At 38.9% G+C, this 26,590-nt stretch overlaps 3 protein-coding genes across 4 annotated transcripts; all 3 read right to left on the bottom strand.

Annotated features, from left to right (window-relative positions):
* Positions 1–73: 73 nt before the first annotated feature.
* On the bottom strand, positions 74–11,805 carry LOC135494584 (uncharacterized). 2 transcript variants are annotated; one of them, XM_064782685.1, is made up of 7 exons: positions 11,516–11,805; positions 4,549–4,624; positions 4,143–4,231; positions 3,809–3,866; positions 3,017–3,197; positions 2,166–2,279; positions 74–1,910 (listed from the first exon to the last, which is right to left on the bottom strand). In XM_064782685.1, exons 1-7 carry the CDS (start codon positions 11,720–11,722, stop codon positions 1,724–1,726), a joined length of 912 nt encoding a protein of 303 aa, XP_064638755.1. In that variant the 5' UTR covers positions 11,723–11,805; the 3' UTR covers positions 74–1,723. The 2 variants fall into 2 exon arrangements, with proteins under 2 accessions (XP_064638755.1, XP_064638756.1); XM_064782686.1 differs by having other exon boundaries at positions 4,185–4,231.
* Positions 11,806–12,177: 372 nt separating this feature from the next.
* Positions 12,178–19,856, bottom strand: LOC135494665 (uncharacterized). Its single transcript, XM_064782860.1, has 11 exons — positions 19,732–19,856; positions 19,388–19,621; positions 18,634–18,814; positions 17,883–17,918; positions 17,569–17,598; positions 17,035–17,076; positions 16,418–16,446; positions 15,941–15,980; positions 14,502–14,561; positions 14,187–14,311; positions 12,178–13,574 (listed from the first exon to the last, which is right to left on the bottom strand). The coding sequence occupies exons 2-11, from the start codon at positions 19,610–19,612 to the stop codon at positions 13,260–13,262; spliced, it is 1,083 nt and encodes a 360-aa protein (XP_064638930.1). The 5' UTR covers positions 19,613–19,621; positions 19,732–19,856; the 3' UTR covers positions 12,178–13,259.
* Positions 19,857–22,549: 2,693 nt separating this feature from the next.
* On the bottom strand, positions 22,550–25,358 carry LOC135494892 (uncharacterized). The gene is made up of 4 exons (XM_064783205.1): positions 25,322–25,358; positions 24,908–24,961; positions 24,127–24,251; positions 22,550–23,282 (listed from the first exon to the last, which is right to left on the bottom strand). Exons 2-4 carry the CDS (start codon positions 24,918–24,920, stop codon positions 22,959–22,961), a joined length of 462 nt encoding a protein of 153 aa, XP_064639275.1. The 5' UTR covers positions 24,921–24,961; positions 25,322–25,358; the 3' UTR covers positions 22,550–22,958.
* Between the last annotated feature and the right edge of the window lie 1,232 nt (positions 25,359–26,590).

Below are 26,590 nucleotides of genomic sequence, written 5' to 3'. Positions count from 1 at the left end.
TTCGAGCACTTCAAAATCTCGTGTTGTATGGTTAATGGCACAATACCAAAGAGTATAAAGAAAATTGCTCAGTCATTCGTGAAAATTTTATTAAACTAGAAAAATACAAAGTCGTGCATGTGCAGCACACGTATATTTACAAAGCACAGTCATGGAATCAATGCCAAAACTCATCTTCTTTTTCTTTTCTTCTTTTACAAAATATGACTTTTTCAAATAATTCCCAACCGCGAATGTGTCGCAGTTTCAATATCCCCACCATGCCCGATGTAACAGGCATTCTGATTGGTTTTTCGCTATAAACAGTGGCGACCAAAGAAGCGCCGGACCTCTGGACTTGTCGTTGTATTCTGTGTCATTTAACGATTTCCGCCCAACTTCAAAAACACGAACTAGAATTTAAGTCACCGGGACTTAGTACATGATTAGATACGATCTACAAAATGTACACTAAACATTGCGTAATGCATTCTTTAACGCCATCAGAACCTTGATAGAATTAAAACATTCGTTGACCACCTCGTCTCCAGAAAAGGGACTGGTACAACAATAAAGTTGTAAAAAAATTGTACTAAGTAATCATTCGCTGCATGAATATGTATTTCTTATAAACTCTGAATAGATTCAGCGAAACCTTGCCCTACAATACCTAGGCCTTAACGGCAAACTTGGCATAAAGGGCTCTGTTGTTAGAAAGCATGTTAGCTAATAACATCATGTTGACACGTTGTTTCATGTACATCAATACACATCAATCCACATATAAATCAAAACCAAAGGTTTATAAGTTTTATACTCTAAATTTGGAAAATATTTTTAGAACTTTGCTAAAAGGTTTGTTACTCCCTGAGCAACCCTCTATCTTGCATCTTTTGTGTTATTTGTAATCCAAGTGAAGTTAAAACACTACGTGTAAAAAACACTACGTGTATTTTGGTTTAGGCGAATCGACCACCATGAAAGATGTTACGTGAGGTTGATGTTATCAAGATTTGCGTTGATAACCCTATGATAAGACAGTAGAACAGTACGTATTTAGGCCTAGGTGCGAGCGGGCTTTGTTTACAGACAATAGACCGTGTATTTGGCTAGGCCTGAATTCGTTTCACTACGAGGTAAGTGGTAAAATAACGTAATGAATAAAGTTGACAGACTTGTAATTGACTTAGGCCACTTGAGTTAAATCTGTTGGTTCCATCTGGAGCATGATATAGAGGCCGTCCACTGCCTTCGTCGACCTTCTCCAGTCACGCGCTGCTGCCTAAATCTTCCCCTACGATCGCTGCGGTAACATTTCATTCTCACATGCTCGGGACACATGGACAGCCACACCAAACTCACCAATAACGCCGCCATAAACCCTCACACGATGCAAGCAGGTCACGCACGCACACTATGCTGAGCTTCCAGCGATATTGCCTCCGCCCATACTGACGCCCGTTGTGTGGAAGCGTGGCAATGTCAATACATTGAAGGTCAAGATGGCACACCCCAGATGCACACCCGTTATCTTCGGAAATATAAACTGACCAAACTGGAAATACGAAAGGTGAGTTTGCATGTTTTCTTTCATGTCTGTTTTGTCTGTTCAACCAACGTCGCAGTTACATGTTCATTCTCAGTGCTGAATACCAAGTGGACCTCTGAATGAACACACTGAAAACTCAATTTTGTTTGGTCGTGGAAACGTACGATTAAGTCAAGTATGACTTGTTTGCACTTATCAGGCACTATAGTCACTTCGCTTGTCGCCATAATAAACAAGACCTAGGTACGTTTCCTTGTCAAATATGACATGCGAAATCATCTGCCCAATCTGAAGGTAAACCACATCGTTGACTTCCAGGTAGAAAAACTTTCTGCTGAAGGCCATGTCAATTGCTTCGATATTGCCGCGGTTTCTCCTGTCTCTGAAAATCGGAGGGGAATCATCAAGTAGTTGGCATCTATGACGATGCCCAATTGTGGTCTCACCCTCATGCTTTGCACATGGTTAGAAAATATCGAACAGGCCTATAGGTTCACCCCGTTCTCGTGCATTGTTATAGCAGTTGAACGATTTTTCAATTATCCTTTTTGGAAGCCATATTTGTATGAGAAACCAACATATTATCGCATGCCCAAATTAAACGAAAGTCCTTTAAACAACTACACAAATTACTTACGGTGAAGCCTGCGTTATCGTCTTCTCTAGCAAAATGACTCTCTTATTAGGAAGGCCATCCGGTGCCTTCGTGATGTAGTATGTCTGGTATGGTTTATCGACCCTGCCCATAGATCTAAAATGGTTAAAATGCCTATTTTATTTGAAAGATAACCCATTCTTTAAAGGAGAACTGTAGGCAGGAGCTAGGGAATCAATTTGGCAGGTGACTAGTACAGTTAGGGGAGGATTCTTGATTTATCTATCCTCGTTCAAGCGTGAATTGTTTCGATGTACTGCGAGATATGAGAGCGACAATCGGCAACTTTGTGTAACTTAATCTGACCTGCCTAACTTATGTCTGTAGTCACCATTTAAAATTAAACTTTTCCATAACACTGAATGATTGAGCACCTACTGGTAGGGCGCCGGTGTAACAGTAACAAATGCCCCCCTTGAAAAAGTGTCAGGCCCTATTGTATTCTGCAATATGGTTCTATAGAGACCCTGACCGTCAATAGCTCAGAGATTGAAGCCCATAATAGAATCCTTTGTTCCCGGGCATTCTATCCTAGGACATTTTAAACTTCTACACCGGGCTTAGAATGTAGGGGTTGTATCACAGTAGGCCCTTACATTTTTTAAGGCGTCGAGTCATAAGTCCATACTCAAAGACAAGAAAGTCAGATGTATCGTCTCTGGAAACCTCCTTGATCGAAAAAAGGTCCATTATTTCCCGGGAATCATCCAAGAAAACCCTATTTTTTTCCTAAGCCAAGAAATCTACTCAGAATTTTGAACTTAACTTTTTCAGGCCAATTGGCCATGGAGGAACAAAGGCAAATTAATTTAGAAATCAATTAGCAGTTTTACCTATGAACTCCTTTGAATTTGACCTGTGCATAGACAGAGAAAAAGCCTTGTTTCTTCACTTTGATTCCAACGATCCTGCCATAATGTACCGGGTCCGATTCAGCAATTAAGGTTGGATCCTCGTCGCTGTCCAAAATGTCGGTATTTTCTTCTTGCCAATACACCGTGTAGTTGTTGACGTCTAGAAGGTAAATTAGTACGGATGAATGCATTTATTACTAAATTTATTGCATAAACAATGGATTATCAAAAGTCTCAATTCAAGTGAATCACCCAAATCATAGTATCGAGAATTCATAAAAACTAGGAATTTGTACAGCATCGTAACTAGCACTAGGTTCCAAATTTTGACAATAGGGGGCGTTTGCAAGATAATAATCTTGATGAATTCTTGATAGTTTATGTGCATACGTTATCCTCACTTTTCTTTTTAAAACAATTTCTCGAGGGTTTTGAAGGTATACTCTTATTTCGGGGTGGTGTTGTTGGCTGTGATACTAATGACCAACTGGCAACGTCTATACAAAGTTCACCAATAAACCACGCCTAAACTGTATCAGGTGTTGTATTACTTTTAACCACCATATTTCGTGCTGATTTATATTTTCGATTCGCTTTTTTTTCTGAACTTTTTACGTTTTATATTCGCGGATTACGGAATTCATTTCAGTTTTTTCAATCCACAAAAAATGTGCTATTTTAATTTTCGCGATTCCAGGTTACTTGCGAAATCCGGGATAATAAAACAACGGAAATTGTTTGCAGTTGACAGTGAATGGTTAATACACGTACTGTGTGATTGGTTCTCTGCTGTCACTTGGAAGATGGCTGGGATCGGGGGCGAGTTGATCTGAAAGATGAGCATATCCAAACGACCTTATCAAAAAAGGAATTCAAACTCTAGGTGGCAGGACTGAAGGATGCAGGTCGGCCACCTAGGAGTCAACAGATGAACTAAACGTTACTGCTCTTTGCATTGGATAATCTCATGGTTAAAGTAATATAAAGTCGGTTGATATCATTGTGAGATAATTTTTGTCATGTGACCGTCATGATACGAGCATTTTTCTAAAACATCCAGCAAGGTAAGGGCGCCAACAATTCCACTGAACACGTATATGCTTACCATCGCTAGAATGTTATTAAATTTGTGTTGCAAGTCACTCACTTTGTGTCGCAGATCTCTGACCACCTGGCGACGATTATCTTGATGACCTGAAATACATGCAGCACATGTTGCGTATCAGGCGTAGTCAAAGTCTTGTGCTTGCCTAGATGTTTGACACAAATTGTACCCAGGATTGTCTGCCGTTCCGTCGCAATCACATTCCAAAGTGCAATTTGGTCTCCGATAGGATTTTGCTCCCGTCCCCACTGCCAAGGCTGGTCGGTTGCAACAACAGGCGACGGCAACGACCACGCAACGTCCGCCCAATCAAAAAACTTATTACATACACAGGTTGGCCCAACAAGACACTACATCATCAGAAGATAAAACTTTGAGGACACGTGGAGAAGTATCCCAAACTTACGCCTTTTCCGCCGGTGTCTGATGGAGCGCACTGGTCTCTCTGCATGTTGGTAAGCTGCGGGGGTGGGCAACGGACTCTGAAGAAGACAAATAAAACATAATAATTTGGTTTATTGGCAATAATTGTTTGATTTTGGTGTCGGTCGACGCTCACAGTCCCGAACTAGACTCCATTCGCGAATGGTATCAAAATGTGTGTCTGATATGGCAATCAAACTATTTTTAACCTATAATCTTGCCTCTTTGTGACATCAAATAAAGACACAGCCTACACATACCCGTGACAAAAACCGAATTTGTGCATTCCTCTTGACTTCTGCAGGCAGGGGGGGGGCTATCATACAACTTTGTCTTTCAGTACTCGAAGGGTAAGCTGTTAATAGCAATGAGATAGGCGTTAACGTTCGCGTTTCGGATTTGCGAAAACTCGCTATTATCGAACTTGAATTTGAGATTTACGTTGATATCCGATGAATAAATACTTATTGAACCCCGTTGTGCAGACTGATACAAAAATACTATGCATGGAAAGTTTTATCGCATTGGCGAATGAACTTATTGCACTATTGTTCGTCCATGTTTGCGAGCCTCTGCCAGGGTGAATGTCATTCCCAATGGAATTGTATGTTATGTAGAGTCAAACAAGTGGACCGAGCCAATGATATCGGCCTGTATATATGATGAGTACAACAAGTGTTTTTTTCATTCAGTTTTCAATTCAATGAAAAAAATGATTTATTGACGTCACACATTATCATCTTCCTTGTATTAATTTGAGCTATGGTGATAGGCTATTGTGATTTTAAGTAATGACCGCGCTGTCCCGTGATATCTCTCAACGGGGATTTTGGAATTCCCAGTTTCCGACCCACGTAAAATTTTTAACATTCCGAAGGAATGAAGTTAGAGCTGAGTTGGGAAATTTTTCATTACATCTCAGGAAGTTGGGATCACAAGAGTGCGAATGTTGGTTATCTAAAATACTAGGAAACACATGTATGGGGTAAGCTAAACGTTCAGTTTCATTTCTAAGCAGAAACTTGTGTTACTGTGGTAAAACCGGTAAAAGCTCATTCAAACTTGTACACTACAATTGGAAACATCTGGAAACACTGTCTTCATGAAATGACTGTAAGTGCAATAGGTACTGATGGAAGTTAAAATTTGATTGATTTTAGAAATTGTGAAGGCGAACAAATCTTTATGAATATTTGGATAACTTGGCAGAACATTTGGCTTAATTATGATTGCGATATTTTCTTCTTCAAACATTTTGGATATTTCAGAAAGTTGTTACCAACAAAACAAGCATCACAGGCAAAGTATCTGTGTCACATAGTTGAGTATTTACAGTTGGATTCAATGGATAGTGATAATTCATGTGTATTTCGGATCGTGGATAGTGATTTAATGGATGAAATTTGTGGATATTGTCATGAAAAGTTGACAGTGGTAAGAGTGACAACGCGGATTATGAATTAGAATATACGGAATACTCAGCCCTTTTCTCGTTTTTCATGTACGTTTAGATAACAAAATAATGTAAGTAAAATATTCTAGCAGTTCACATGATTTCCTTTTTTCAGGTTTTTTCCATTGCTTATAATTTTGACTATAGTGTCACCACTCGTATTCAAACACAAAATCATCTTGTTTGTGTATGCGATATCGGAATGCGATATCAGAATTGATTTTGCATTTCTTTTGAATTGGATCATTTGCATTAATCCTCGTATGGTGATATGAATATTGATGAGGGAAGGTGTCATGTCTGTATTCTGATTGGTTAATCCCGAACAATGATATTGTAGAAAACATGATATTTATAATATACCCAGTAACTTGAGACAGACGATTTACTCTGTGATAAAACAAAATGTTGTAAAATAATGCCCCAACCACAAATAATAGACATTTTGTTCAATTAATTTATAAAACTCGCAATTACTTTACCAACTGAAGAAGATCACCAAAAAATTCACTTCTTCGTCATGTACAAGGTTAGGTTTGAAATATCGAGAGGTGGCGTATATTGAAAGAATACAAGAATGACAAAAAAGTGGACAACCATTTTCAGGCGAGGTTTTACATGTTACCAAAAGATAATTTCACAATCACTCGCACGTTCGCACCATGAAATGTAACTCAAGAATTTAATCAGTTATAAACGATTGTCTTTTAAAGAGTGTTTTCAACATGATATTATGGCAATTTAAAAACTGATTACCACTTTTAGTAATCCACGTTTGAGCTGCAGACTCCGATTTTAGAATTTTCCGAGTCATTCAGTATACTTGTGTGATTGGTTTTACAAGTATGAAGTATGCAATAAAGGACATGTATGTATGGTTAATCTGTACTTGCAAGTATACTTATAGTCGAATACCGTCCTTCTATTCATACTAAATACCATTGACGCGCTTTCAAGGAAGGAATTAGTACATGTAGGTTAATAGTTAATGGGTAGTCATATTAGCCAGGGAATCTCGAAAAAAATAGAAGACTCTTCTGGTGAGGACATCATTTTCGAGTTTTCCTTATATGACAAATATCACTGTCTTCGAGAAAGGTGAAAATATGATTGACCCTAGAAATTGTGTGCGTCTTACTATTTGCTGTTACATAGCTTATAAAAGGACAATTTAGTAGTAATTAGCTTCTTCACTTTTAATTAATAATTAACTCTTACAATTGTTTGAGAGTACCTCAGTGGTGCCAGGATTTTGATATGCTCTATGAGCGAAAAACCATCTTTAACACATTCTCCAACTTAACTCACATATGTGTACTAATACCTTTGAAAACTACTCCTGGTGGATTTCTAGTAGCCAGTATAATTGTAACTCTGTTCTCAACCAACAAGTTAGAATTCCAGCAGTCATGGGCGCGAACTTTTGGCAGTTTGAAGACCGAGTCATACAAACAAGAGCAGCTTTCAAATTTATAGAATATTAGCCTAAAAGGGAAATTATGCAGCACAAAATTAAAGTCTTAAAATGAACAAGTCGAGTGAAATATCTCCCTTGGCAAAGGAGCATTACCCTAGAGAATGCTTAAAGAGATACGCCGTTCGTAATAACTGGTGGTCCAGGAAAATACTGCAGTTATACACAATGCCCGGCGCCCGCAGTGCAGTTATTCTGCACACAAATAACCTGAAACTCGGTGTTTTTATTTTGGAAGTGACTACTTGGCAAGCCCGGCTTACCAAACAGCGACTTTTTCTTGTCCTGAATGGAGAGCCGAACTCAATAATATTAAAGTAAAGTCTCCAGCTCGCCAAACAGGGTAGATTTTTTACCTGTTTGCCAAGCCCGGCTGGCCGAACAGGGTGGCTTTTTAGTGCTGTTTGGCAAGCGGCTCTCCAAACAGGACAAAAAAAGATGCCTGTTCGGCGAGCGGCTTGCCAAATAGACTCGGCCTTGTATTTTTTGTATATTTGTCTCCACAACGGCAATGGTGAAATTTACATCGAGTACGTATTAACGCTATTGGAAATTTTCAAATTCAAATTCAATTACAAATTTCAAATTTTAACGAACGACGTATGCCTTTAAAGTCATGGCCGTTCCTGTTCATTGCATAGACATGTATTTTCTTGTAACGCAGGAACTTTCATGATAATTTAAAAAAATGCCAGCCGTTGTACAGTTATAATGCACGTAGATTCGCAGAACCTTTGCATATCACACAACAGCAATAAGGAAATTTATATTCGGTACATATTGACAATTGAAAATTCTCAAATTCAAGTTGAATTTTCAAATTTTTGGCCGAACAGAGGAGGCCTTGAAAAAAACGAGACGGCTGTCCGATCACTTCAGACATTTTATATAAATGTAGTATGCCCAGCATTACATATCAATTCGAAGGAATGGTCACAATTTGTTCGTCTGAGAAATATATGACGTGTTAAAAATATTAGCTAATGTATGTAAGTATAGAATTCACTTATGCGTAGAAGATAAAACAATGTATTATTACTGGGCCCACTGAGATTTCCTGGCCTTTCGATTTCTTGGTAATGCCGCCATTCTGATTGGCAATGTCAAATTATTTTGAGGTCGTCATTGAATAATAACACTGTATGTATTGAGTACGAGACGGAATATAAAATCAAACACAGATGCAGTCATGAAAATGGATAGAATCCCCGATTGGGTAGAATTTACATTTTTTTTATCGGTAATATTGTCACGTATCATATTTGATATATACAGAAGTGAAGTGTAGTTTGTTAATTGCAGTGTCATTCCTTCTAAAAGGGCTGGCCATAATTGACTTACGAGACATGAGACATTCACTCCTAGACTCCTCTTTTTAATGTCAGACGAAAAGGCTGGTCACATCATATATTCGCTAATTCGTGGCGAACCAAATGGCCGCAAAGGAACAAGCTATCAACGGGTGTCGAACCTTCTCGCTCCTAATTACGAGACGGATGACTATACCACTCGGCCATTTGGATCCGGATCTGGTCATCATAAACAGCGTTTAAAGTCAATTTTTTAAAGTCATAAAATTAAGGAAGTGACTACTTGGCAAGCCCGGCTTACCAAACAGCGACTTTTTCTTGTCCTGAATGGAGAGCCGAACTCATTAATATCAAAGTAAAGTCTCCAGCTCACCAAACAGGGTAGATTTTTTACCTGTTTGGCAAGTCCGGCTGGCCGAACAGGGTGGCTTTTTAGTGCTGTTTGGCAAGCGGCTCTCCAAACAGGACAAAAAAAGATGCCTGTTCGGCGAGCGGCTTGCCAAATAGACCCGGCCTAAAATTAAATCAAATTAAAAGCAGGCCGGGACTTTTTCCACATGACATTTGTGTGTAAGATGGGAGATTTGTTGTCTACATGTATGATGTACAAGCGTCCACAAGCTCAGCCGGTGGCCATCTTGGATTCGACTTTAGAAGAAATGATAGGGCTTCTCAATTAAGTTACTGGCCACTTGTTACTTTAGACAATGACCCCCTTGTCTTACAGCACAGTCTGAAAGAAGCTACAGTCTGTGCTTACACCTAAAAAAGGAAATTTTCAGGAAATTTGTTAAATGGTCTACTTATTTCGTTTATGACAACTGAATTTTATTTTGATGGCTTTTTACCTGGTACGATTATTTTCAATGAAAACTATTTTGGGAACATACGCAGTGAATCAGCATAATAATAAGGCAGCCTTTCAAAGTTCTGAGATTCTTTCAGAATTCAGAGGTGGTTGGGTTCACTCAGAAAACGTTTGAAATCTTGCCCTATAGTCCCTTTCGTAGAATATCAGCACCGGAATAACCCAATTCCGGGAGCCGTTCTGTCTCTTGATCGCATTTGACAAAAGTATCTCCAGAAAAAAGCCTCTCGCATTTATTTCTATGAATGTGAGCCGGGGGGGTGAAATCACGATGTTTATGCTAATTAGGTCGATGGCCTTCAAATCGCTAAAAAACAAGTCTGTGATTGGCTGTAATACATTTTTTTGTATTTTTCTTCCAACAAATAACATTTCTTGGTGCCTTGATTCCCTGATCGTGTTTGGATAGCCCCAGGGGACCGCCAGCAATCCTGTAAACAGGGACAAGATAGCCTAAGTTTTGGTCCGGCGATATTTGGCTCTTATGAATATTTGAACTGTATAATAATCCAAAGCGTAAGTTGATATTGGTTGTTGCTGGGAATTCTCCCGGGGCCGTTAGCGGTCCCGTAAACAAGACGCCGCCTGGACCTGTTGAACTTTTCTTTCTATATTCGGCTCGGTTATAAATATGAATTAGTTCTTTATTACAAGTAGTTAATTCCTGCACCGATGCGGATATGTTGTGTTTCCTATTAAAAACAGCAGCCTAATTTGCGGTCTAATTTTACAAATTGATATATCAAATCCGCCAAGACTATATTAAGCAAAGTAACTTTTTTCCGTGATGCAAGTGAAGGAAGCTTTTACATGAAGGAAAGCTTTTAATTTTCATCATATGACACTTACCACCGCAGGCTTAAGTTCCTATCAAGATGGGAAAAATGTTCACTAGTTTTTTTTCTATTATGCAATGCAACAAGAGATGTTTCAAGCGCAATTATTTTTGGAAAAAGTGTTTTTAGGAAGTTTGCTGGTTTTGGACTCTGGTATGAAATTCATATCACTTGCAAATTCCGATGAAATGCCAGCACTAAATTTATGACTAATGTTCGCATTTGATATCATGTAAGAAGCTCAAAGAGAATAAATGGTCAACAAGGTGAAGTATCGTACTAGAAATGTCAATACAACTGAGAATCATTGATTTTGATATCTCAGACTTCAAAACAATATATTTTATGAGTAGATCAAAGCTTGAGTGAAGAGGTTTCCCTTGGCGGTATCTCTGGCAAGTTGCCGGAGCTTTTTCTGTAGCCACCCTTCGAGTGCACCTCAAGCCAAACTTTAGAATTTCAGTCTGCCCAGCAATGTAATTATAAAGGGTTCTTTATTTTGAAATGTTTATTTTTTTGGCAATGTCAGCTTGATCAACGTTTTGCCAAACTTCTCTGAATGCAAAAGGTATCAGCGTGAAATTATTCGCAAAAACATAATCAAATCAAAAAGTATTTCTTAAGCAAACTAGTATTTTGCCAAATTGGTATGAAATTTTTTTTGTAAGCAAATGTTGGACGCAGACAGCATTTATGTTCCAATGTGCCAAGCATGCAAAGTGTGAATTGTGAAGCAAATTAAAGAGCGTTAAACTTTGTTAGGTCAGAAATCCTGATACAGATATTATCCAAAATAGTCAAGATTCCAAATAGGCCTAGTCTATCGTCTTGGACGCAGGGCCGTATTTAACTTTTCAACCCTGGGACAGAACACCTTAGGGTCCCAAAAGGACCCAAATCAGCATGAAAAAAAAACAAGTTTTTTGGCGATGTCCGGGGTGGCTTTTGCCCCCGTTACCTCCCCGACCCCGCTAAATACGGCGCTGGGACGTTCATTATAACTACTTACCACAGCTGTGGAGGCTTCCTTTTTCCTGCAGCATGCCTTGGCTTCTGCAATGGCAACCTTAAGTTCTTTAATCTGCTCGTCTTGTCTAGCCAAAATCTCCCCAAATTGTACATTAATTATCACAAGCATGAAAGAACAAATGATTAGGGAAGATAATACGGCCACTACAATATGAGACAGAATCTCCGAACGCCGACTGGAAGGCATCGTTAAAAGAGTTTTCCCATGTGCTTGACCAAAGTAAAGCTAAACATGACGATATTGTTAAACCAAACTGTTTACGCCAGGGTGCGCTGAACTTTGTATGGCGATGCGTTTGTTGAGAGGTCTTTTTACTCAAGGCCTCTGAAAAATAGGTCAGAGATTTGATATTTCTAAATGTGCTCTGTAATAATCGCTTGTCATTTATTGATGTGGCAAGGTGTCAACAGCGTCAGTACAAAAAGGTGCGAGGACAGGCTGATTCCATTGGATTTTTAAACAGCTGAATGGTCAGTCAGATTGATATCAATGGTCCACGTCATGTAACACTAAAGTGGATCTGTCGATCAAAGTGTCACATGTCTAAAGATTATCATGTAACAGTGTCACATGTCTAATGTGATTATTCAAATCAAGTAACGAAAACTAGTCTTATATTCTCCAGGTAACTGTTAAAGGTATTTATTACTAACGTTAGTTTTTACAAATTTACACCTTTTACAGTTGTATACAAGTATATATGCATTATGAGAATCCTCCGATTTAACGTTACGTTACTACATTTTTACAAATTTACAACTTTTACAGTAGTATACAAGTATATATGCATTATGAGAATCCTCCGATTTAACGTTACGTTACTACATTTTTACAACGTTTTACAACTTTTACAAAATATTTATATGCAGTCGCCACCATCTCGGTTTTCGAGAACGCCAGTTAGAATTCTCGTAAAATCGAGTTGGCCTAGGCCTATTATTCAATGTATGCACATTTTTTACTGTTTGACTGAAAATCGACCCTCCTGCTTTATGTCGAAAACTGAGTAAAATAAGCATCTTTTCTCGAAACATACAAGAAGGCAGTACGTCGATTCCAAATCAAAGTATCCCGAGGATTGTTTTTTCATCGTAATATTTTTTTATTCGTGAAAATTCCCGAATTAAATTAGATAAATAAATTTGCAGCCATTTGTCGGTTTTTATAACGTTTCCCGCGGCATGACTGCGCCGGGCTGAATACGCTCACTTATTTTTTTTTTTCATTCGAGGATTTTCGAAATTGCATATATTCTGTTGCAATGCGCAAGCGTTGCATCACAAAATCTATTTCCGGAAAAAGGATAACAAAAGTGGATATTGTGAAAATTTCAGCTGTTTCAAAATTTGATAGCAAAATTTGAAATGCCTGCCAGACAGATGCTCTGCTCGGAGAATTACATGTAACTACTTGATGAATTATTACCCGTTTACAACGAATGCAATATCTGTCATAGCAGGATGAGGCTGTTTCCCATACGAGCAATGTAACCGACAATTACATTAATAAGGTAAATCCATGTTTCATCATAAGAGAGCGAATAGCTACCGTGGACACTAAAAGACCGAATAAGCTTTCTAATTCAATTGAAATACCAAAAAATATATTAAAAATGTCCTTTACATTGTACATGTACATGTAAATGAATTTCCCGAGTAATTTAAGATACGCGCTAAAGACCCATGATGCATCTTCAGAATGAAAAGGCCACATGTCAAATATTTTATGTGTATTTGATGATGCCAAAGAAGGCAGTTGTCACCTTATGGAAAGTCTTTACCGGAATATGCTTATTACTACTGCTCCTTGGCACGTGGACAACGATGTACACCTCCGATCCCTTAGACAACTCTGTTACGGAGCCCATATTGCAAGTCCGAAACGACTCGTCAGTGATTTGCCCAGCGGATCCAATGAGATAGCCTGCACTCTCTATGCACCTGCTTAGTTCTCTCTCCAAGCTATCTCCACCGGTCTTGTAGCGGTCTCTGATCATGATACCCAAACTAGCCGTCGGATTCCTATCGTGGATGATGAGCTGAGGAAAAGAGCTCATGCATTACAAGTAAATAATTCTCCGTCCTGACACAGTTTTTGTTCAGAGCCTGATTCGTTTAGCAACCGCAAATTTAAAGTGACCGCCACTCAACTTGCCAGAAAGTTTGGGGTTCCGCCTAGCTTTGGCGGAACCCCAAACTTTCTGGCAAGTTGAGTTGCGATCACTTAAAATTCACTTGAAACTTGGCGGAGCAATAAAGGATTTTGTACATTGACAAAATTGATGTCCGGTATCTCCTTCAAAATTATCTTGATTAGTTTACAGCTACATTGTAAGTGAGGTTTCATTTTGTTCCTAACGGTTTTATCTTTACACAGTGAACAAATGAATAATACTGTAGGATGTTAGGGAAACTATGGACGCCCTTTTTGCAAAAAGGCTAGCATTTTTGGCAATTTTGATGTTTCACGTTCTTAGTCTTTGTTATCTAGTTGAACTTTGTTTAAATATTCAGGAAAACTAACGTTGTACGATATTCTATCGCCACGTCGTGAGAAGATAGTACGCTATATCGCCACTTTTTAATGGACATTTAAACGTCATGGCATAAATGGCCATATAACGAGTATTACGTATATCTTTTTAACTCACCTGGCCATAGATATAGTACAGGCCGGCATCTCTCACCTCGACCTTGCCGTTTGATTGCAGATTATACAGTTTCTTGGACTCTCTTTTCATCCATGTTGCATATTTCCAGGCGCAAATGTCCCCAGCTGGCGAAAGAAACAAAGCATTTCAAGTACAAGACATTTCGGATTCTAATAACGGCAAAGGCTATATGTTAGCAAATCATCAGATATAAGTTACCCCCTCAAATCAGACTGAAGCTAAAATTTTCTAATTTTTGCATGCAACTTTTTCTCTTGGGACCCCCAGGCCTCTCTAACAAAACTGCATACTTACTATCCGTTGTGAGAGCGTACGGTTTACCCTTCTCGATCATCTTACCACACTTAATAACTCCTAATAAAAAGTCAAAGTACAAATGATAAACGACAAGGTCTCGAAAATGATATCGTACAATAGGTAGACTTGGCGGCCAGAAAAGCTCATATCATTTTCGGCAAACCAGGATTATGAGAATCGTTGAGGATGTTTCAGTTAACTCGCAGTTTTATATCGCGCACAAACATTCGTACAAGTACATCTCGAATGTCATTCCGTGAAGAAGTTTCGTGAGATTCTTTTTTGCACAAAGCAAAAATGGATTTGTTTATAGCACGTCATCAGTAGGCCTAGTGCGGAATCGGTGCGTTGTAAACCTCGTAAAGTGTGAGAAAACGACAGAAATATGGGCGAGGGAAATGGTGAACTTCTTCGAATTATGATATTACATGTATTAACTTTTCAAATATCTGCTCTAAAACCTTTGATCAGAACTCGCAGCACTGTCTTAAACAGCACGGACATAAATTTGTGTCCTTCCTTGAGACCATACAGGGGGAGTGAGGCGGTCTAATGAATTTTTGAAAAAAAATATATTTAAATAATTTTACAATTTTACAATTTCCTCGCTCCGTTATGGTATTTTAGAACGGCAGGTTACGTACATTTGTAATACCACTCTCCATCATCTGTACTGATGGTCGTTGATACTTTGAATGTTCGCCCACAGGGTCTTGTAATTGATTAATTGAATGACAAGTTGAGCTTAGAACGCCTAAAGCTCTCTCTCGAAATATACGTGTAAAAAGAAGCGGGATTATAATGTCAGATTTTAAAGAAAAAGGATGACGCTCGGTCAAGTTTCCAATTTAGTTTCTAAACCTATACAGAGGACGGTTTTGATTGGTTTATTTTTATCAGCAACTCAATTTGACCAATCAAAAGCCAACCTTCGTACAGTTGTAGAAGTTGCACATGAGCACAAGGTACATACACAGAAAGAGACAGACCTTGGTGAAACATTCTTTGACATAAAGGTTTTTGAGCATCTAAAAAACCATTAAGGTCGTTCGGCGAATACAAATTACATCACATGGATGTGAGAAAAAACTCAAACTTATGGGTTTTCATTTTTTTAAACCCTTCAATAGTTTTTTTTGCCATGCAGCACAAATGTGCACCCTCAGAAGTTTTAACAATTTCAAAAACCCTTAAGTTTGAGTTTTCTAAGAATTTCTAAGACAGTAGCGTTTTTAACTAAATCAACACCAAATCAATCACTCAGTTAACCACAAGAATCTATGACTCGCCGATCTCATTTTCATCGCAAATATGAGGCGAATGATCACCATCTTCGATGCTCCGTATGCATATCGATAAAAATATAGAAATATGACGTGTCGATATTCTACCAAAATTGAAAATTTGAAAGAAATCAGCTATCATGCAGTCCTTACCCTCTGTAGAACCAATAAAGTGGCCAATCCGTGACTTGAACTGAAACATTAAATAGTCAATTAAACATCAGAAGGTGCACAGGTGCATTTCTTCTTTTAATTTTTCTCTTGGCCGAATTAAGATAAAATCTAAGAATTTCTATTAAGCCTGTTTAATATCGGGTTAAATCGAGTTCTTAGCAGTTTGTGAGAATAAATTGACACCCAAATCATGACCAATGCATTATATCTTTTATGACCCCTGGGCCAGTTGATTGATTTATAAATTAGTATTTATATTGTATGATGTTTGCAGTATAATCAAAAGAAAGTAAAAGCTTACCATGGATATCTTTAGAATGCACTATACCGAAGAGTATTTTCTTTATACTTCAGAAGCCAACTCCCCCTCTTCTTGACCCGGTAAAAATGAACTCTACTTTTATCGGACACCAGTTTATATACCAGTATGTACAAAACATTTCAATATATACTTACAATACTGCTGATAGCTTTTTCTGTTACACCTGGAAGATAGTAAAGGGACTCTTAGACAGAAAGGTTTTTTAGCTTTTGAAAAAACGAAGGTGTTTCAGCTAACACAAATATGCATTCTGAACTATCAGAGGTACACCGTCCGTAACCTCCCCTCAGTGGTGAAGCGGAGTCATAGGCGATCAGGAGTGGATCCAAAACTTAAGAGTCAAGATGCCAATATGCACCTCAGAGCAAAGTGAAAGACCAGGGCTTATTTTTCTGTTACCGAAAAACCTTTGGGGGTTCCTTATCAGTGTCGGCTGAAAATCATTTGAAGGTTTTCAAAAAGCTCAAAAACCTTTATTTCTAACTAGAGCGGGGAGTGGGAATATTGCTTGAAACATTATTAAAAATCAAAGTACAAACATTATTGTTCTCTCATTTGGACTGACCGATAGTAATCATCATGACGACCGATTTTTACAACTGAGCAATCTTGTTAGAAATCGGTTACATAACATCCTACGGGACACCTGAAAGGAACATGCCGTTGGCTTTATTGTCTAAACTTCATTCATCTAACTGTAGTGAAAAGATTTTCTTCTCTGAAGTGATCAAATAAGGGCAATTGTGCTTACCATGATTTTTTTCGGGCCTGCAGAACTTGTGGCTTCCACATTCTGCAAATACATTCAAACAGTTCTGTGTTAAAAACGTTGGCTATTGAGATTCAAAAGGGTTTATTTTATACCCATACCTATACCTAAAACGGTGATCAGGTGACCATGTCACTCAGTCAGACGTTAGAGGATCTACTTTGGGACTAGATTGCAGGACCTAGCATATTGAAATACCAGTCCTCGTCGACGTCCAATAGTTTTTATTTGCGCAAATGACGTCATCGATGGCGGAATTACACTGAAATTCGGGTCGATTCCTTGATTACGGATGGAGATACATCCATTCTCTAACGCAGCACGTATCCATGCTTGCTGTTTTATCTGTGTTCCTTTAGAGTCAACTCTTAGGCGCGGATCCAGTTCCTGAATTCGCCATTCACCATTTTTACTTGAGCAAAATTGGAGCGATGTAAAACGGCAGAGTCGCATCTCAAAAATTGTCTGACTGACTTAAACTTATGGCTTTGTTTATTTTCACTGTGTTATACCTACTTTGACAACAGCGCTTGCAATCCCTCTTTGCTGAAATCAGAAGACGACAGTGATACAAGGGCAAAGGGTTTTTCTGCCAAATTTAAAATCAGTTTGTTTTTTTTGTTAAGTTTTCCAGCAAATCTTTAACAACAAACTCTGTCTTAAATAATAGTTAATTCTGTTTCTAAAACATTAAAGATTCGATGATGATACTAGTAGCATAACATGCTCGCAACTTTACTTAACACATCATATGTTTACCTTAAACACTTTTCGTCAACCTTGAAATTATTATAGGTTTTGTAAGTCACTTTATTTCGCGAAATACCTACCACCCTTTTTCTTCTTCTTGATAGTACAGTCACAATCTAAAAAAATACGGACGGCTTTATCACTAAAACGAGTACCCCTATTCTAACAAAGGCTAAACCATATTGGTATGTTCTGTCTTCGAAGATAAAGATAGATTCTCAAAAAGACCAGACCAAAAGGACGTCAACATTTTTAATGACAGTTCGAAATCTGAACATTCCTAAGTTTGCTTCGAAATCTGTCACAGAATAAAGTCAATCTACCACTTACATGTGTCTACCCTTCAACGAGTTGATATCATTTGACGCAGGAAGCCCTTCACACTTTTGATACTAGAAACTCAAAACCTAGGTTTTCCACTTTCAAAAGAGCACACAAGTACGAAAGGTCTCGTCAGTGAAAGGCGACGAGTCAGAAGACAAGAATATCTACCAAATCAAACATAGCCTATCACTAGCTGAAAAAAGGCGATATATCAAAATTCTTTTTACGGCAGAAACTTATCTCTCCACCTCTGGCAGAAATGTTGCGGCCGGGCGAAATTATGATAATTGTAGAAATTGTAAAAAAAAACTTTTCTGGACAACCCTGTGAAAGACTATAATGCGGTGCCCTCCTTTCGACAACGCCGATTCTTAAAGGGTCTATAGTACTATTCACGCCATCGTTTCTGCATTAGGCTCAATACAAATATGTGGATGGACGAGAAGGACATCAGTGACCGTGTCGGCACGACAACAACAAACTCTGTCACAGGAGATATGAACCTACCTCGGCAGCAGCCCGCACACGCCCTCACGTTCCGCCGGACCCTCACAGCACCTTCATCAGAGACAAACACCTCACTGATGTTGTTGGCTGGGAGGCTTGGCTTTATTCCTATTTGTGGAAAACTTGGAACCCATTCTGGAATACCGCTCTCTTCTTCGACAACTTCATCATCTTCTCTATCCTATAAAGAGGAAAAAATATCAATTTTTTTCTCAAAAACAAAATATTACTGATAGATTTTGCCATTCTTAGTGAACTCGTATGGATAATTTTAGATGGGGAAGAGAACAGTAATATTTTAGACCGGGTCTATTTGGCAAGCCGCTCGCCGAACAGGCATCTTTTTTTGTCCTGTTTGGAGAGCCGCTTGCCAAACAGCACTAAAAAGCCACCCTGTTCGGCCAGCCGGGCTTGCCAAACAGGTAAAAAATCTACCCTGTTTGGCGAGCTGGAGACTTTACAACACATTAGCCAATCGGAGGGCTCTCCATTCAGGACAAGAAAAAGTCGCTGTTTGGTAAGCCGGGCTTGCCAAATAGTCACTTCCAATATTTTAATACACACTCTAACAATTAAGGGTTTTCGAGCTTTTGAAAAAGCTCAAGGGTTTTTCAGCCAACACAAATATACACCACTTTTTCAGGTAAGCGAAAAACACTTTCAAATTAATCGTGCTTGGTTTTCCAAATAGAGGCTATCCACGGGTGTCAATCTTTTGCTATTCCCAGTTGTCAGCAACGGTAATCCATCTTACACTTTCGTCAAAATCTTCCAGACTGCTGTCCGGTTTCTCGGTAGGTGTCATTATGACTCCATCCTTGATCTCCCGGAGCTCCCTTCGCAAATCGCTGTTGTCCACGTAGGTGATGCAGCCGAACACGACGAAGCAGACCACGAAACTCGCCAACATCACCCCCAGGAACAGGACCCGTTTCTGTACAGGGCGATGAGCCTCAGAGGCGCTTTCTTGATCCTTCATCGTGACGGTCTGAAATTTTATGTTGATCTTTACGGTCTACTACAATTAAATATAGAAAGTAGACAGAGTTTATTTCCCGGAAATCTGCCTGAGACGTGCTTGCCAATTTTCTGGCTTACCTATTATTTTTAAATAAGAGCACTACCGTATTGATAAGAAAACATGTATGCACTTAGATACTAGTAAATGTCATCTATTTTGTGACAACTTTCATTTTTTCATACGCTGTACTGATGGATTCAATCCAAAAACAGGTGAAAATATGTGAGTGTCAGGAATAACGACCGATATTTTTGTGTTTTCATCTGCCATGAATACAAATTTCCCTGTACATGTTGACCAGTACTCGTCTTTCCGAGTTTCACTGAATCCATCGAGAGACTAGGGCCTAGATATATATCAAAACACATGATATGCATCACAAAGGAATCTACCAGGAAGCCTACCATGGACCCTGGCGAATCGATCCATGACCGACATACTATTGAATTTTCACGGAATACATCTGCAGAAACACCCTGGATCGTTTGACCCGTTTTTTGTTGCTATTATTTACAATGCATTCAAATTGGTGCGGATAAGATAAGGCGTTCGATCACTATCTGGATGCAAATAATAATTTACTAGTTTATCTACATGTAGTTAATGCAGAAGATGGATTGAATTGATTTCCTCAAAATATATTTAATGAGTTCGGTCAAGGCGGCTGCCACCTAATGGACAGTTTTGATAACTTGATAAATCTGTGGTCGTGTGGAAACACCGACTCGAATTCACGGAATCCTCCAGCAGATCTCGTCCTCTCCAGCTGAACTTTCTGCTAGAACTATTGTCATGATTCAAAATGATGGATGCTACATTGGAATTAATGGAATTCCCCTGCATTGCATTGTTTCATCGCTCTTGATTCGCCAGTTGCATGGGGAATCTCCTTTAAATCTTGTCCATCATTGGCCATTCGTTTGTGATTAAGTGTGCCACTGCATTATAAAACTTCCCCTTTCTATAGGTACTAGTACTGCTGGGATTTCCCAGAATCATGAATCATCAATGGTTTGACAGTCTTGATGGTTAACGGGAGGCTACAGGAAGGAGCCAGGTCGCCGGTATTGTCCTATCCTACCTCATACCACATGAAGAGTATTCACTTTTGTATGAAGAATGCGGGATGTCCTCGTGAGTACCGGTAGCCAATCCTTTCTGTACTATAAAAGTAGGACCATACATTTCGAAGGTCCACAAAAGGGTACCAGTAGGGCTAAGTAGGCCCTGGTCCCGCCTTTATTGTGACTTGTAATGCACAGTCTGCAAAGCGCCGCTTCCCATTCCGCCCTGGAACATTGACTAACAAAACATTAGAAATACCCGCTGGAGTGGCTTACAGATCTTTAACCAATGACTGTGACGACCTGTGCATACAATAACATTTAAATAACACTGTGTTCATAAATAGCCAAATATAATAGATGCAATATGTGGCACCCCAAGAGGCCTTTTCAAAATGGCACCCTATACCGGTATTCACGAGGACGACCTGTATTACTGCTGAATCAAACTCGATCCAATCCCCCGAGTGCGAATATCGGCCTCCTGGAGACCACCCATAGCTATTGTCTATACATGCTTCCCGAAATTGGTGGCTTGCATTGGAACTAACTTTTTCCCCCTTGTCCGTCATCAAAGTCATTCTAGTGTGTTGGTCAACCATGACTATCTCCTTTGTCCCTACACCATAAGGCCTAGTTTCCCCTTATGACATCACTATTTCGGACACTCAGCGCCCCATTTCTGGAAAGGTGTATAGGCTCCCTTTAAAGCCCGGACGATTGTGTTCCAGAAATTTACGTCTATCGATATTTTTGATCGTGAGCACGCAGTTCAATTCCCATCCTGAGATTCATGTTTTTGATCCTCCTACGTCATAGTCATTTGAAATATCGAGAGGCAGAGTAAATTGAAAACAACAGGTGCAAGACTGTTCAATCTCCAACATTATAACAGGCAGTCCCTTTTTTCGACCATGGCCGCCTCGCACCTGTTAAATAGAGGCAAACTGTCAAAACAAACTTAAACAAGAGTTTTGAGCTTTTGGAGTTTTTCGGTGAGCACTGAAATATAATACTCGCCCAAGGATTTTCGAGCTTACGTGGTAAAACCATCCAAGAGGTTTTCATTTCTCTTAAAGGATTTCATATTTGTGCCGCTTAAAATCCCTTTAAGGTTTGTCAAATCTAGTAGCTGAAACATCTTTATTTTTAAGAGGGTTCCGAATCCAAAACCGCGCTTTCATTGTATATTTAGGATTCAGGTCATTTAAGTATTCTAATCTTGTACGTATTGGTATATTGATCGGATGTCTGGTGTTTCGAGGCAATCTTGTGATAGGACATTTGAAATATGCTTTTGCCGAGTTGGAAATGCCCCAACTACCTGATCAGTTTCTCTGCACTTGCTATGCCTCGAAATGCTATGAAAGGGTATATGAACTGATTGTAATGAGTATGTATTGAGGCCGACCAAGAAGACGTTCATCATTTTCATCGAACGCCGACATTTTTTAACATTTCAATACAATGTATATTGCATCAATACATGTACAGTACCTAGCCTGATTGACTCCCATTGACTGGTCTCACTTGACTGCACAAGCAACAAGTTTGTTGACAAGACTGGTGACAGACACGTGGTTATTTAAAGGAAAAATCGGCAAATCGGGACCTGCCACATTCATAGCCCACTTCCAATAATGCCACGAAGCCTATGTAATATTGTATTATGAAAAAAAGCTTCATACGTACGGTTTACGTGAGTATGCTTTGAGCTGTATAGAAGCACAATATCCTCACGATTTTCTTTGGCGGACTTAAACATTTCTTACAGTTCCAATAAAAATAATTTTGACAGAAACAAAATAAGGTGAAAATGATGATAATGAAATTTAATTAATATTGCATTGTACTTATACAGATAAAGTTACTTTTATAAAGCATTTACATACATAACAGAACTGAACACTTTGGCTACACGTATAGATAGAGGACGGATAATGTTTAAGCCTTGTTTTGGCTATATAGAGGCTATGGCGAGACCACTATTTCCTCTCGGTTCGGAGCAAAAATGACGAAAGCAGTCAAAAGAGGTCAAAATCACTTCGATGTTAAGTTTGAAGTGATCATCGACCAATTCAGTCACCGGTGACACATTAAGGCATTTTGATGTAATTTAATATTGAACTACTAAGTTATTCAAATGACCTATACATTGCATATTTTCCGAGTATTTAACGATACGCGTAAAAGAACCATCCATCCTGTGAACGAAAAGGCCACATGTCAAATTAAACGATTTATGTGTACTTGATCATGCCAAAGAATGCAGTTGTCACGTTATGAAAAGTCTTAACAGGAATCTTCTCCCCATTACTTGCCTCTCCAACATGAACGAAGATGAACACCTCCGATCCCTCGTACAGCTCTGTCAGGGAGCCCATGTTGCAGGTCCGGAACGACCCGGACTTGTCCGCGATGACCCCACCCTCCCCAATGAGATAGCCCGCGGTCTCGATGCACTTGGTCAGTTCTCTTTCAACAAATCTGGTGCTATTCCCCATACGGGGGTCCCTGACCTTGAGACCCACACTTGCCGTCGGTTTGATATCGTAAACGATGAGCTGAAAGAATAAAGTCATCCTTGCATCACAAGTACATGTATGTATTTCTTCGTACTGAAACAGTTGAACTGTAAAGGCCAAATAGCATTCCGCGAAGTTACTATCTATAGCTCACAAGGTCATTTGCATAAGATATTGATGACATTTTAGTCACGTGACAGTCGGACATCGACACTTATTTCTACGCATTTGAGCTTATTTCAAAGTCATTTATCTTTGACCCTGCATTGTTTTTAGCATGAATGATACCATAGAGTCAGAGAGAGAAATATTCAGAACAATTATGTAGTATTTCCAACACTCGGACATGTGCCAGATTGAATCTAACTGCCCTAGTTAGAAAGCCTGAATCCGTTACGAAACCGCATGTTTGTCCGACATTGCCTGTAATTCAGCGATGGGAAAATAGAAGGCAGCAGCTGCACTGACGTCATCTTCGCGGAATGCTATTCATAGGGCACAACACGAACACTACAGAGCACCATTTTTATGCACTTCGCTCATCAGACAAACGTGATTTTTTTCCCAGTTGACAGAAAATAGGGGGGGGGGGGGGGGCGGGTCGCCTCCCCCCCTCGATCCGCCCTTGAAAAGGCAAGATCTTCTGGCATTTTATCAAGCTCCAAATTCTTAGTCTTTATGTGTGATAATATTGGTTGAGATCGGTTTTGATATTCTCTCCCCTGAACGCAGAGTACAGTATACCTCTCTATTAAGGACACACTCGGGACTGATAAGTGCTGTCATTTAGATCACTTGTCTAATAGAGAGGTTGTCCTTTATAGAGTGGTGTGTGCTAAGGGAGGTTCCACTGTATACGGAATACCGTTTTTTTTAAACTCACCTGGCCATACACGTAGTACATGCCTTCATCTTTAACCCTGACCGTGCCGTTTGAGTAAAGTTTATACAGATTCCTGGACGCATTCTTCATCCACGTTGCATAACTCCAGGCACAGATGATACCAGCTGATGAAAGAAACAATCTTGTCATTTCAAGTTCAACTGATTCGGATGACTGCTAGCAAGTCATCTATGTTAAGGCACCTTCTCTAAATTGGCTGAAGCGAAACTAAACTTCGGACTTCTGCCCTCCCTCAAAAGACCGAAGCATTGAGCGTTCCCATATAGGTGACAGGCCACACTCTTGGATATAAAGCTTTCCCAGCTTTTGAAAAACCTTCAGTGGTTTTTCCCAACACAGATATGCACCCCGCAGAGGTTTTCAGTGTTGGGAAAAACCCATAGTGGGTTTTCCATTTCAAAAACCTTCAAGGGTTTTTTACTTTTAATGAAAAACCACTACGGGGTGTCTATTTGTATTGGGCGAAAAACTTTTAAAGGTTTTTTGAAAGCTCAAAATACTTTATTTCTAAGAATGCATGAAGCAGACAATGCTTGGCTCCACTGAGCTGATGAATAATCAAACTAGAAAACCACATTATACATCTTCCCTTTGGTTGTATTGAGACCTTGAGCAATGCAGACAACTACAGTTATGTACAGTGAAACCAAATTACCAAGAAAATGAATTTTTTACATTGAAAACGATATTTTTATGCAAATGGGTGGTTATTTGGTAAATGCTAAATTTGCTAAATACCACCTCACAGGTGCATACTTACTTCGCGTACCCATAACATACTTTCTAGCACCCCAGAATTTCGAATTACAGTTACCTAGAAAAAAGGCCAAGGCACAAATGATAAACGACAAGAATTCAGCTGAAGATTATGAGAAAGGTTGGGTTTCAGGATCGAGCAATTTTATATTTCTTCCACGCCAACATACCAGTATATCGATTGCTTTTCGGTGACAAACTGTAGTTTAGGGTCTTTTCGTATAAACATAGCAGTTATAGAAAGCCATCAGTAGTGAGGAATTCTCAAATGTTCACCGCAAATAGGAGGCAAATGATTATATCATCTGTCTTTGAAACTGAGTATGCATTTTCCAGTATAAAAATATGATCTGTCGATATTCTATTAAACAATTCTACAAAACAATTGAAAGAAATTTGGCTATTATGCTGTGCTTACCAATTTTACTTGAACCAACAAAGTGGCCAATGCGTGAATTGGGCTGAAAAATTAAATAATCTATTAAATGTCAATAGGTGCCAGTTACCTAAGTTAAAAATTCTTAGTCTTTATCTATGGCAAGCCGTTTGCTTCAAAAAGTCGAAATGATTTATTTTCTAGTCGAAATGATTTTTTTCTAGTCAAGATATTTTTTTTCAAGTCAAGAAAAAAAATTTGAAATTAAATTTTTTTTTCAAGTCGAGATATTTATTTTTCTTCTCATTTAAAAGTTGAATCAATTAATAAAAATTTCACTGCGAGAAAAAAATGATTATAAAAATAAAAATAGTGTTTGTAAAATATAATAATGATACATAATAAATACCGAAATAGTGTCGAATGTAAAAATTTCATACTCGAGTAAAAATTTCATACTCGAGAAAATAATCAGTCGAGCGCTACAAAAATAAAGTCGAACATTATGACGTCATCAGTTTTTGTGTACATTGCGCGCGCCGTTCCAATTCAACACCTGGCCAGCCGCGAACAGGCCCGTGTGTCGTGTTATTCTGCAAACCCTCTATCGCGTGCAATACCTGATCGTTAGTGCCTTGCGTTAGTGCTGTGCATATGCACCAAGACCTCCGCAAAATCTTCTGCCAAAACGGAACCGGCACCGAAGTGATCGCATGCACGTATATACAGCGCACTCAGAATTCCTAGAATGTCATCTAGTAGCCTGGAACAGTTCTCTAGTTTGTTTTGATCTAATGATTGTCTGGCCCTTTCAGATCGCCGGACCATAGCGGGACACTGACGCAGACACTCGGCAATGTCAACAACATCGCCTCCCGCCATCTTGCATACTGTATAGGCTGGTCCCCTGCTATGTATATATGTGGGCATTAGAATGCGAAGTCAGCAAGAGAACGGCTGGGGACGAGTCTACATACTGTACACGAAAAGTGATGACGTCATAATGTTCGACTTATTTTTTCTGTCTCGAATGTGTTTTTTTTGTTGAATAGGAAATTTGTCATTTACAATAAATTTTTATCGACTTGAAATTTTTTTTTTAAGAATTAGAAAAATAATCAACTGATAAGTTGTATATAAAAAAATTAATGAAAAATTTTTTTTTTACTTAAAAAAAAATATGTATATATATTTAAAAAGTCGACTTAAAAAAAATGTGTAAACTTGAAAATACTAATCTCAACTTTTTGAAGAAATTTCTTGACTTGAAATATTTTTTCTTGACTTGAAAAAAAAATCTCGACTTGAAAA

This window comes from Lineus longissimus, chromosome 10, assembly GCF_910592395.1.
Source record: "Lineus longissimus chromosome 10, tnLinLong1.2, whole genome shotgun sequence".
Classification (NCBI taxonomy): domain Eukaryota; kingdom Metazoa; phylum Nemertea; class Pilidiophora; order Heteronemertea; family Lineidae; genus Lineus; species Lineus longissimus.
Note: the sequence above shows the minus strand (reverse complement) of the source record. Positions and strands in the feature narration are given on the sequence as shown.

Excerpts from the sequence above, each read along its gene's own strand:
- LOC135494584 (XM_064782685.1), bottom strand. The coding sequence starts at position 11,722 with ATGCCTTCCAGTCGGCGTTCGGAGATTCTGTCTCATATTGTAGTGGCC. Across the intron at positions 3,867-4,142 it reads TTAATAACATTCTAGCGATG|ATCAACTCGCCCCCGATCCC; the intron begins GTAAGCATATAC and ends CTCATCTTTCAG. Across the intron at positions 2,280-3,016 it reads AAATTCAAAGGAGTTCATAG|ATCTATGGGCAGGGTCGATA; the intron begins GTAAAACTGCTA and ends TAACCATTTTAG.
- LOC135494665 (XM_064782860.1), bottom strand. The coding sequence starts at position 19,612 with ATGAAGGATCAAGAAAGCGCCTCTGAGGCTCATCGCCCTGTACAGAAA. Across the intron at positions 18,815-19,387 it reads TGGAAGATTTTGACGAAAGT|GATAGAGAAGATGATGAAGT; the intron begins GTAAGATGGATT and ends TCCTCTTTATAG. Across the intron at positions 17,077-17,568 it reads TTGCAAGCGCTGTTGTCAAA|AATGTGGAAGCCACAAGTTC; the intron begins GTAGGTATAACA and ends ATGTATTTGCAG.
- LOC135494892 (XM_064783205.1), bottom strand. Across the intron at positions 23,283-24,126 it reads TGTACTACGTGTATGGCCAG|CTCATCGTTTACGATATCAA; the intron begins GTGAGTTTAAAA and ends TTATTCTTTCAG.